The 12,761-nt window shown below is 39.8% G+C and overlaps 1 protein-coding gene across 1 annotated transcript in view; it reads left to right on the top strand.

Annotated features, from left to right (window-relative positions):
- The window catches only part of IMPG1 (interphotoreceptor matrix proteoglycan 1), a gene marked incomplete at its 5' end in the record, with an annotated part of 93,632 nt that overhangs the window by 28,168 nt on the left and 52,703 nt on the right, over window positions 1-12,761 (top strand). The window contains 2 exons of the mRNA XM_084624917.1: window positions 3,942-4,097; window positions 8,005-8,063. Coding sequence (XP_084481043.1) covers window positions 3,942-4,097; window positions 8,005-8,063 — 215 coding nt within the window. The remainder of the gene's footprint in view (window positions 1-3,941; window positions 4,098-8,004; window positions 8,064-12,761) is intronic.

The raw sequence follows: 12,761 nt of genomic DNA, 5'->3' as shown, positions 1-12,761 counted from the left end.
CTGAGCTCTGTACTGCACAGTGGAACAGGCAAGAGTATTGCCACTCCATCTGGCCTTTCTACCTTGTTAGCAACCAAGTGTGACACAGAAATCTTCCCCAACAGCTCTCCAGAGCAAACAGACACCAAGGGCTTCAGCGGTTCAGGGATGCAAAGAGTCCCCTGTTACTGACAGAAATACCTCTATACAGCACTGCAAAAAAACTGACTGGCTTTTAAAAACTCATCTGCATAGGCTTTTCATTCTACTTAGGCAGTGAAATCAGGGAAATTGCAACTGATTGTTTCTTTTCTATCACTACTATCAATCACATTTAATTCACCGGGGCAAAGCAGACAAAAAAGTTTTAATTCATTTAGGGCCAGTTTTTTTAAAGGTAGTTAGGTGCCTTGTTAAAGTGAGGCACCTAAGTACCTTTAAAAATCTGACCCTCAACTCTTTATTATCTGTGGAGGGGAAAGAGCTGCGCAAAAGTCATTTGTTTCTAGTAATCCAGAGCCCCAATACACTTCAAAATAAATTAACGTTGCCATGTTGTAGGCTCTCTCTCCATTCTCCCTTCACCCAAGTCCTTGGTAGTAGCCCCCTCACGGAACTGCTTCCAAAAGCAACGGTAGTAGTGATAAAAATTTATGTATTCTTTGGTTCCTGCACTTGTTGTAGACGGACACTGAATCATCCACCTCCCTTTCTGACAAGCCATTGAAACCACAGACTTTTGTATGCACTGCATACAGCATACATTAATCTAAAACTGAGGCATCTTGACGAATAATTGCACAACACCACCGCACGTGCCGTGCCCCTGCAGAATATGCTGGCACATATATACACTTGGTTTTACTTATCCTTGATTGTATGTAAAGTGCTCCTTTTGTCTCTTTCTCCTCTGTCACCATCATAATAGAGCAAGTCTCTTGTTCTGCTTGTTCCTGGCAGCTACCAAAACCCAGCTGCTCAGTTCTGGGACAAATCTCTCCAGCAGCCCAACGCCAACCTAGTTGACAGTGGAAAAAGAAAACCCACCTGTCTGTGGGACTAAGTTTGATCAGCCTGCAGTTCTTTTGGGTCATATCTCTTGATTTATACACTTCCTGTAATATCGTCTTATACATGAGGCAAAAGCATTTTTGGCCTTGCAGAAGGGCTGAAATGTCCATGAAATATAAAAAAGCGTCACATTTTTAAGCATTAACACGATGTTCAATAGTGTACAAGACAAAGACGATGGCGAGATGGTCCTTGCTCTAAGTTCCTTACATTTTTAATAGGCAGATAATAGAAAACCCACTGGGAAACAGAGAAGACTGTACTCTTTTACAGCATTTATTTTCAAATACAATTGGTTTGGCAATGGAATTGTACTGATAGGGGTCAGTGTTACTGATTACCACAGGAGTCTTGAAGAAGGATTTGAAATAGAAGAAGATTGGAATCTTTACACTGACTTTAGAAATGCCTGTATTCCACAGGTATCCAGGAGCAACATCTATAATACCAAGTTGTAAATTAACAAGTTGAACAATTTACCAAGGGAGATGGTGGATTCTCCATTACTTGAAATCTTTAAAGTTTGAGGATGCAGTTCTTAAAAGCATATAAGTCCACTGTCCTGAATGCTCCAATTCAGGCACAAGTTAGTGGGCTAGATATAGGAATGACAGGGTGAAATTCTATGGCCTGTGTTATGCAGGTCAGACTAGGTGATTATAAAGGACTCTTTTAGCCTTAAAAATATATGAATAAATAACACTAAATATGGGCTAAGTTCAAAATTCTTTCTGAAAGGGCCAAAAGTGGTTTCCCTCCTCCTGCCTCCCCAATGAGCAGTACACTTTAGCTGGTTAATGAAGTGTTGTGTTTAAAATCATAGTATTAAAGTGTCTAACAACAAATTAAAAACAACAGTAGCCCAAATTCTGTTCTCATTTGCACCTCTGCAGTTTTGCCAACCTCAAGAGATCAAAAAGCATGCGTTGGATTCTCTAAAGAGAGCAAAAGTGATGAGACAGATCCCCAAAAAATCATGATATTTGCCCTACAAACCATGTTTTTTAGTCTGTCTGACTTTTTAAACTCTCCTCTACTGTGTGTATAATAATTTCAGGTTGAAAAATCCATTTTTAATGCACACAAAATGCATACCGCTCCCTGGCTGCTCAGATGGAAACTCCACTTGCCTTCTCCTCACCAATAAGAAAGGGGAACTGCTTTCACTTCCTATTTCTTTCTTGACTCCTGCCTTCACCTGCCTCTCTGTCTCCCTGGGCTTTTCCTCTACCTGGATCCCAAGTAAAGGAGAAGTCCTAAGGCAGTGGAAGAAGGGAAGTGCTGCTGCTTGGTCTGAGGCTCAGGACCTCGCAGCAGCTTTTCCCTGACTCCCCTCTTCACTGACTCCCATTGCCCTTCTCTCTGCTCTAGGGCCATACCTGAAGGCAGGGCTCAGGGACAGGGCAGGTCTGTGTCCTTAGCCTAAAGGATCTCACACAAAGCTCTGCCCACATGCCCAGCACTGAAGAAAATCACAGGATTAGAGGAGCATCTCATGTTATCTCGACAGCTCCTCCTGCAGGCACCAAAATCCCATGACTTGCGATCAGTTCATGAGAGTTAGGAACACCACCTCCCCTGGCTGCTCAGAGGGGACTCCCCTTACCCACCACTACCCCTAGGCTGAGGATGCTGCCCATCTATCCCCTCCATCCACCGCTGCATCACTGTCCACTGCAACCTGCTCAACCTGCCTCCTACTCTTCAAACCCCCCATCCCGTCTCCCCGGCAACCACTAAACTTCTGCTCCTCCCAGTGCCCTGCTCCCCCTCACTCTCCCCAGTCACCCTTCACAGTGTGTCTGCTGCGCCTCACTGTCCCTGTATCCTATCTAGCCCCCTGAACCACAGAGTGGCAGCCATTTTGCCTGGGGACATGTTTTCAATCTTACTGAAAACAGAGGAAGGCAGCAGCCATCTTTATTAAGGGCAGCCTCACTTCTTCTTGCAGATAGCCTTCAGGGAAATGGCAGCCATCTATCTGGCTTCAGCCCCATTGACAGTTATAGGAGACTGTGGACATTTTGAATGAGGGAAAATTCATAAATAGGTGCCTTTTCACCATGTTTTCATAAGATAGGTAAAAAAAATATCCCAAAATTGCTAGAGTTGCAATAAAATCAAAAGAGTTGGCAGTGATGCCTTTGAACCTAATTGTGAATAAGGTTAAAACAGTGGTAAACAAAAGCAGAATGTTTGTATGAAGTGCTAAAGGTAACTACATGGGCAAGCTGAGACACAGCAAGGTTCAAACCTATGTTGTTTCCACAAAAAGCTTTATCTGACCCTTATGCAGATGTCAGATAAATTGCCAAAAAAGTGGGGAGAGGAAAAAGGAAAGGTACAGATCTATATTGCAGTCTAATGATTGTGGGATCTCGAAAAAAAAATTATAACACCATTCATTTTGTAACAGAGGGCCTGATTCTCTTATCACATACAATGGTGTAAACCAGAAGTAACTCCCTGAAGATACAGTGAACAAAAACTTTTATAAGTGGGGGAAGAATCAGGCCCAATACTAAGACTTTTTTTTTCTTTAAATGGAGTAAAGCCCTCTTCCCTAGTCTAGAGGCAGCTGCCATTTTGAGCCTGCTTCATAGGAGAAACATAGCATGCTTTCTGATGCAGACATTACTTTTGTTCTTTCTTGTTCTGTTGTTCTCCCTGAAAGCACTTTGTGGAGTAAACATATCGGCTAACTCTGTGCCAAAATGAATAATTTAAAAATAATAATTAGAAATCCTTTTGATAAGATATATTTGAGAAACCTCTTCTGTAGCAAGAGTAAAAAGTCTTTGTACCCATTAAAGGTACTAAAGTGTTTAAAGAAATTACTTTGTCTTCATATTTTCCCTCCATGAAGCTCATTTCCTCTCCCTTTGTCCCAGGGGCTAGAGCCAGAGGTCACTAATACAGTCCCAGAACTCCCGGTGGAGCAGATGGTAGAGTTCAGTGTCACTCTCATCAATCAGGAGTACACAACAGAGCTGAATGATCCCAACTCCCCACAGTACCAGGAACTAGCGGGAAAATTTCAACATCAGGTAAGAGAGTTGACCCAATGCTAAAGAATGGGTCTTGTACATGACATTTGTTTATAACAAGAAACAACTGCATCATATTCACAATGTTAAAAACAAAGCCTCGCATACATTGGAGACCTCTCAGAGTACTATATTACAGAGTACTGTCTTGTTAAAGAACAGTAATATCTTACAATAATGTAGGTTTCCATGGAATTGCTGCAGGTTACCATGGGGCATTAACACAAGAATTCAATAGTTTCTGCTGTACTTCATGGTCTCTTAATCAACACAAAATCCTTCCTAAACTTCAGGCCAATATCAAATTAGTGCAACAAGAATTGTTGAAGAAAAGACTGCCACAGAAGGTTTTACTTTCCTGCCACAAACGTGGATGCCCCAGCATTACAAAATTATTAGTATTATAGTATTAGTAGTAGGATGACATATTGGTATTATTCCTTACATTCAGTCATTCATATGAGCCCTGGCCAGAACTAAGCAAGTACAACCATATAGTAAACAGACAGGGGCAGGTCTTCAGCTATGTGTAGATTGTCATAGTTCCATGGAATCAATGGAGCTATGACAAACTTCCACCTGCTGAAAATCTGCCCATGAGCCTTGAATACTTTGTTTCAAAGCATAAAGTCTTTCCCAAGCTTTTAGATAGTAAGGTCTTCGGGGCATGGACCGTCATCTATGTTTGTACAGCCCCTAGCACAATAAGGGCCTGCTCTAGTTGATGGCTCTAGGTGCTACTGCAATATAAATAATAAATAGGAACTGCCCTCATTTGAAACAGACAATTCCTATTGTCCCTGCCTGTTGCACTTTCCCCCAAGCATAGACATCTCTTGCTTGAAATATCTGTTCATCTATCAGTCTAACAAGAATTCCGGCATCTGTTCCGTAGTATATCTGCAGATAACCAATCAGCAGAGCATTAGCCCCACTTCAACATTAGGAGAGTCATTTGGGCCTAATCAGGAATTAATGGACAGTGCTTTGTAGTAATTTAATTTTCACAATAAACCTAATGAGCACTTTAATACAGATGTTGAAAGAAATTAGCTACTGTTGTCTGAACTACTTTTGGGAGCAAGCAGCCAAGGGACTGAAAGCACACTGCCTCTTCTAGTTATTTTACTGTCAACTAGAGCAGCAGTGGTGTATTTATATCATTAATAATGCTAACTGCATCTTCAATTAGCAATTTCATAGTTAGCACATAATGATGAGGTGGTCTCCAGGAGGCTTGCTTAATAAAATTAACCAAAAGTTAGTGTCAGTTTCTCCAGTGTTCGTTTGTGAGTTCTCCGCAGCTATACTCATTCTTAATCAATTGTAGATACTCACAATGAAACTGCAAAGGGAGTATTGACAGAGCTAATAAGCAGCTGCTTCTCCCAAGATATCTAAGTGTATCTCATTAGTAAAGGTTGCTTGCAGACTTTTCTTTGCAGCACATATACTGGGGCTACCTCATATCTGTGTCTTTTGGTTGCTTTGTTTAGGAGTTTCTACAGTATTTTCATAAGAAAGAAACAAGAGAAAAGGGGTTTTGATTATTGAAGTATCCTCCTTTTTGTGAAACTTCATCTTACCATTTTAAAGGCTATGCAGCTATGTTTCTGACATGCAGTACTGAACAGTAAAACAGTTCACATGCTAGCACCATATGGGACAGCTGGCATGCCTTTCTCCAAATATAGCACACGGGAGGCGAAGGGTGATCTTATCACCAGGTAGAACTGGAAGTGCATTAGAGGAGTGTGGGTAAGCAGGTTAGAACCAGCAGTGTGAACTCAACTAGCTCTGAAACCTCATTCACAAATTCTAATTCAGCTCTTTTTAGGGAGGGGACTGTTGGGACCCAAACATCCATGAGCTCATAACACAGCCCAAAACATAGCAAAAGAGATTTAAGTCATTGTAGATGTTTGTGGCACAAATGTGAACACTAACAGCTTTGCAAAAAATTGGATGAAAATGAAGTTCACATATGTTTGTTTATGTAGACAAACTAACTTTCGCTTGGAGAAGGCAGGAAATAAGACACTACACATATGATTAAAGCAGTGCTGTAATTTTATTGATTATAACACAAACAGAACCAAGGAAGGACTGCAAAGAGTCCCCTGCTAACAAGTAAGCAGCAGGGCTAGTCCAGTGCCTTACATTAGGCTCCATGTTTGCATGGCAATTTGATAAGCATTAGGATGAGGCTACACCTACTCCTCCACCCCCCACATCAAGACAATCCAAGATCAAGATTGAGGTGGTTCCCAGATCTCTCTTGCTCTTTCCTCATGTGAGGGATGAGTTCTAGATGAGAGGTGCCATTCTCTGCACTAGATATGAAATCCTCCACTCCTCCAGTAATGCAGAGAAAGACTTCTAGGCAGATGCCATGTAGCCAACTCTGGAACTAGGATGGCACACTGGCCACCTACTACCTTCCTTAACCTGCACTAGATACCTGCAAAAAGTTGTGACAATTAATTAAGTCTCACAAAGAATCCTAGGCCAGATCTCCTGTGTGCTCTGAGGAAGATGAGAAACATACACTGACTGTGTCATTTCATGAGTGAGAGAAAAATCCTTCATAACATCACCATGGCACTGGGGGAACCGAGGGGCAAACAAGAAATCTGGCAGCAACTGACAAATCACAGCAATTAGCCAAGAGAAACTCAAGAGGGGAAGGCTGGGCAACATATGAGAACCTAAATACTCAGGTCGAGTCTTTTAAGTCACCTCCCCCTTCACCTCAATGGAGGGTACCATTTTGAAGGCCATTGGTGTGGTGAAGAAAATCAGCTCAAGACCCATCCACCATGAATAGAAAGAGGACAGCAATTTCAGCAAGATTTATGCAGAATAATACTAAGAAGAGATGGAAAAGACCTATTGGTTACACTAATTCATGTACCTTGTAAATGATGTGCTGATGTATTAGGGCCTTATTCCTTAATGTGCTGTTCATTGTCTTGGGAGTTCAAGGAACTCTGCACTACAAAGGGCTTCATTAGCAGAATGAGAGCATTCAGCACCCTGGCTGATGGCCTCAGTCTTTTCCAGAACCAGGCTGTTAATCAGATAGTTCTTTGAAAATGTGTGTTTAAACCAGGAGTTTATCCAATTTACATAATATAAGTACATACAATATATCATTTAATATATTGTGTAAAGGTTACCATAAATGAGAAAACACAGATTTGTTAAGGCATTCATGAATTCAATTCACTCTGATTTGTGGTGATCATTATTTGTGACCACCAGGTATTAATGAAGATGCTTATAAACCTCTACAGCTGGACAAATGCATATCATAGACATGTTTTTATCCATTATTTTCTCTTCATTATTGCCTGTTCTCACATTAAAGAGTTTCAGTTATCTGTTTAGGGAGCAGAAAGTCTACTGTGTGACCACCCAAACACAATGAATAGAAAACAGTCAAAGGGATCAGTTCATAAGCAGTTTGCAAACAACCCACAATCTGCTAAATTCAGTGAATACTTTTGAATAATTAATAATTTACAACTAATGGGACAGGTTTGCAAATGATTCATGAACAAAAAGCCGTCAAAATAAATCAAATACTTGGTTCAATGAATACTATTTGACTTGCTCTATTATGAACTTGGCTACCACTAATTCACACAATTACTCTCACTAAAAAGCAGCATTTTATATTGCTTTCTGCTCATCAGGTAGTACAGACATTTACAAAGCCAAATCATGTCTAAGTTGAACAACAAAACATATCAATAAAAATACAAATGGCACAATTTCCTAAGCATTTTCTGAAATCCTAAATGTTACATTTCAAGCATTCAAACTGTGCCCATTGACAGCAGTTATTCACTATTCTCTAACAGCGGAACTTACATGGATTTAATGAGTTTATGCTTTTCTATAGATGCAAAAGATATTTGAGAAACTTCCAGGATTCAAAGAAATTCATGTGTTAGGATTTAGGTAAGTAAGAAAACAAGACTCATTCTATTTACGGCTAGGATTCCCTCCCATCACGAAAGGACTATTACAAGCAATTTTGTTGTAGAAAGTATGTGGCTGTAAACATAAATTAGCTCTTTGGGACCCCTTGTAATAAGAATGGAGAATAGCACAGACAAATACTTCCAAATGAGATTGAGACCTTTAGATTATTAAAAAAAGAGAAGGAAAAAGAGTTTCAGATTCCCTCTGGAAAACAGAAATGCTATTTCAGGGATCCATTAATATGCACATCACCTGCCATTTGTTATTTGCCAGCAGCCTTGTGTTAACCTATCTCAAACTACTTAAGGAAGGAAAAGGGTTCTGGGAGTATGCCTGTCTCTTCAGACTATTGTTTTGTGCATTAATCATGTGCCCCTTACAGCTCACAGAAAAATGGCTCAGCAATGGAAGGTTACATTAGGAAATGTAATTAGGCAGTTACTCGAGAGTGTTCTGTACAAGGCAGGGCAGTTGCTGTACGCTGCTTTATTGTACTGGGTACTTTTATGATATATTCATACAATTTGTGATTTTTTTTTTGCAATAGGTTCATTCCACACTATTCAAAGAGTCTCACTTGTTTTTTTAATACAATCTTGATTTTTTAAACTTCCACGTACATTTACTATTACTCCAAGCTGTCTTGTAGCTTATTAATAAAGAATCTGCAGCTGTTTTAAAGTTCATCTGTCTCACAATCATCAACAATCTGTAGCTCATAGCATGAAAATATAAACACACGCATTACCTCCCCATTTACAAATATTAATAAAAAATACAAAATAATGTTCGGGGGTGGGGATCAAATGCAAAGACCAGAACTTGGTCTCCCAACCTAGGTCTGGAATCCTGCAGTTCATACAGGTCCTTCCTCTATCAGCACCTCCACCAGATTAATTTCCTTTGAGTAACACCTTTTAATGCTTTGAAGGATGTTCCCATCATACCCTACTCTTACAGAGTTACTCACTCCTTCCTAGTTTTCCTCTCTGCAGAATTACCGGAAAAGAAAAGGCAAAACAGAATGGAAATAAATTGTTAAACTTTTTGATAGACCAAAAAAATGAGAAGAAACTGATTATTGCAGAACAGTCAGGAAAAAAACATTCAGCACTTTATCACAATTCCCTGAGTTTGTCCAGGGAATTATTTTATCTTACAAGGAAGGGCAACCAATACAAAGATGCCTGGGATCCAATAGGCACTCTTCTGACACATTTGCAATCTGTTCTGTCACTACAGTGAGAATCATGGTCTGCAGCAACAGGACTTGCAAATCTGTTCAGAATTAGGAAGTTTGTTTGCGTTTTTGGATCATATGTGATTTTGGCTTCCGTGCACTAATGATTTTTCTAACTTCATCATGTAAATTGAATGTCGTCAAGGTGATTTTATTTTTAATCTTTACAGAAGCGAAGACATTTATGTTCATTTTCAGTGTGCCACTTTGCAGCATTTTATGTGAAGTCAGTTGAATGAAGCAGGAATAAAAATTGAGGGGACACTATCCTATGCACAAGCCGTTGCTAAAAAGCATGCTGCTGCATCAATTAAACTGGAGAAGAGACTAATTTTAAGCAGATGTGTTATATTATAAGGGAACTTTGTCATAGTGAACACAGTTACAGAGAATCTCCTGCTATTGAAAACTTCTCCTGAGGCCTCACCCTACTTCTAATGAATGCCAAAAGGGCACATCTCCTGTGGGTAGAGACCAAAACTCAAGTTATGGTGAAGAATCCTAGACAGTAAGTTATGTTAATGGCGATGCTGCTTTAGACTTGGCCTTTGCTGTCTTCAATCTTCATGGAAATAGAGTACAGGTTGAAGCTTCTGCCTGCATTGAAGTTGAGATGCTTTAAGAGATTTAACTGCTTCACACCTGTCTGCTGCCTCAGGGACAGTGGTCACCATTAAAAAGTTAGCATTTAATAAAAATTACTGCCATGTAAGACACAACTAAATTTTTCCATACCTAGAATAAGAAATCACTGTGGTAAGTGTTAGTCCTTTTATTCTACCAGGTATACTACCTATGCAGTGCCAACATTCCATGCTGGCATTCCCACAAAATTCTGGCATTTCTAGAGGTCCCAAATCTGTTCTTCAGCAGCACAGAAGCTGCAGAAAGGACCCGCAGCAAAAGGGTTAAAGAAGTTATATAAGCTTTACACCGAGTACACTCCAATGAGGCCTGATTCTATCATGCAATTTCCTGACAATTTTAATTTCTATCATGCAGTTTTGGAAAACTGCTCACTATTTATGTACTAATTAATTTTTCTATGCAAACAAAGATACTGTACATTTTACACAGAGCATGTACATTATTTCTGATGCATAGGGTGTTTTGCCATTTTTGACAGGTCAAGTCTTGTTTGACTTAGCTAATTTGCCCTACAAAGTATATAGAACCTCAGACAGAGGAAGCCAAAGTACTTTAGGGAAGGGGAGGGGTTACACTCATTCAAGCACTGCTCCCTACAGAGAAAGCTAGACCTTCCCCAAATTGTTCTGCGGCAAGTCACATAGTCTTTCCAAATAGTGAGCACATGTCAATATTGGGTTAAAATATGCTTTCATTTTCAAAAAGTTTATTGTTTACCTTTCCCTGCTGAAGAACATTCAACTGAGCCAGCTAAATGCCCCAGTGCTCCACCCTGCCATTTAAAGACCAAATCTGACGAACACTAAGCACCAACATCTTACATTGAGGCCTGGTCTACACTAACGAGGTAAATCGATCTAAGTTACGCTAGTTAAGTTACTTAAGATACATAACTTAAGTCATGTAGCTTAGATCAATTTACAGCGGTGTCTACACCAGACCCCCTAAATTGATGCGTGCTGCATCGATCACAGCAGCGCCAATTTAGCCTGTAGTGAAGACAAGCCCTTAGTCATATCTCTAAGGAACGGCTCCAAGCAATCTGAGATCAGTACCTGTGCTGGTATCTTATTCTCAGGTCAGTAGGGGCTGATAGAGTTGAGAAGCCAACATATTCACCAGTCTGGAAGAGGTAAGGAGTACACTGGACCACTTAGTAATGATGCCACCTTGTGAGAATTAGAGAGCAGCTCTGATTTGCTCCATGAGGGTTTCCCTCCTCATTCATCCTTGACTGACAAGAAAACTGTTTTGTGGGGTCTGCAGCAGGGGTTGCTGCTCTGTTGGGTACAGGGCTCTGTGTGTCGTAGCTTAAGGGCTTCATTATGGCTGGACTAGAGGATTCATCAGGTAAACAACAACAGAGTGTTATGTCTGTCATTAAATTCTAGAAGCGTCAGACATGACCTTCATAACTGTACATGGTAGGTAATTAATAGGTCAGGTTACTTCTGAGGCTTAAATTTGGATAGCAGCCAGTCACAGTCTTGGTTCCAGCTTCTCTGTTGTATTGAACTCCACTGGGGAGGTGCAGATTAGGACTGACAGCACCACAGACTGTGTCATTTGTAATGGGACTGGGAGTGCAAATCTTTGAGCAATAGAGTACAGTAAAATTCCTGCTGTCACACACAGACAGAGCAGAAAGATGGAGGGAAAATGTGTAATGATGGACAGCAGGCTGACATTTTTCACATTGAAATAAAGATGACAAAGGATAGGTAAAAGATAAATTGTCCTGAGATAAATGTGATATATGACTGCCTGGCTTAACAGTTTACATGAATCTTTTCTTTCTCTTTTGCAATCCATTATTATGTCCTATCCTGTGTGATGAAATGAAGCCGGAATATGGAAAAAGATGGGTAATTCAGCAACATTTTTTTAAAAAAATATATATAGTGAATAATTTGATAAAACACGATTTATTAATGTGGCAAAGTGAATTAATTTGTCTTTTGCTCAGATACAGAATCTGTGGTAAACAAGAAGCATGGCTTCCACCTTCATTTGAAAGGCTCATTTAATCAAAGTGTAACACCCTATCTATGAAGAGGGACGAAAATTCTTTAGCCTAAATCACTCTACTAGATAAGCAGCATAACATTGATTTGAACAGCTAAAGATACCTCTATACAACATAAGGTTTAAGTAGAAAAGGTGAAAATGTCATACTTTAAATTATGTTTAAAAAAGTATTTTTGGCATGACAGCTGCTTGCTAGTTCTGTTTCCACATACACATTCCCTTCAGTAAGTAGTAAGATCTAATTTGCAACTTCAGTTCCCAGTTGAGACAGAAGTTGCGCAAAAAGGCCAGCTTTGTCTCCGAGAATGATTTGATAAGAGGCAAACTGGCTCTCATTCTTAACTGGTAATATAACTAGAATATTTTCTTCCAGCCTAAAAATGCTGCTGGAGAATAAGATTTATTATTTAATCTGATTTACAACAAAAATGGCCTACATCTTTACTGGATTTTTGCCATGTATTTTAAATGTAAATTCATAGCACATCCCAGATAAGAGACCTTCAGTTATTCATCATTGTGGAAAGCTGTTCCACAATTTCTGTTTTTAGAATGAATGTTTGTTACTTTTGTAAAAAAACTGTGTATTTACTGCTTATGAAAAGTGACAGATTAATAGTCCTGCCGATCACATCTTCTGTGTACCCATTGAACAGGAACATCCACAGCAGCAATACTGCAAGTTTCTCCAAGATGGACCAATTTACATGACTCACCCATGACCTGGAAGAACTAACTTAAATTGTGAAAAGCTACTT

Source organism: Lepidochelys olivacea (assembly GCF_965140295.1).
Source record: "Lepidochelys olivacea isolate rLepOli2 genome assembly, chromosome: 3".
NCBI classification, from domain to species: Eukaryota; Metazoa; Chordata; order Testudines; family Cheloniidae; genus Lepidochelys; species Lepidochelys olivacea.
This window is presented reverse-complemented; position numbering and strand designations above follow the sequence as displayed.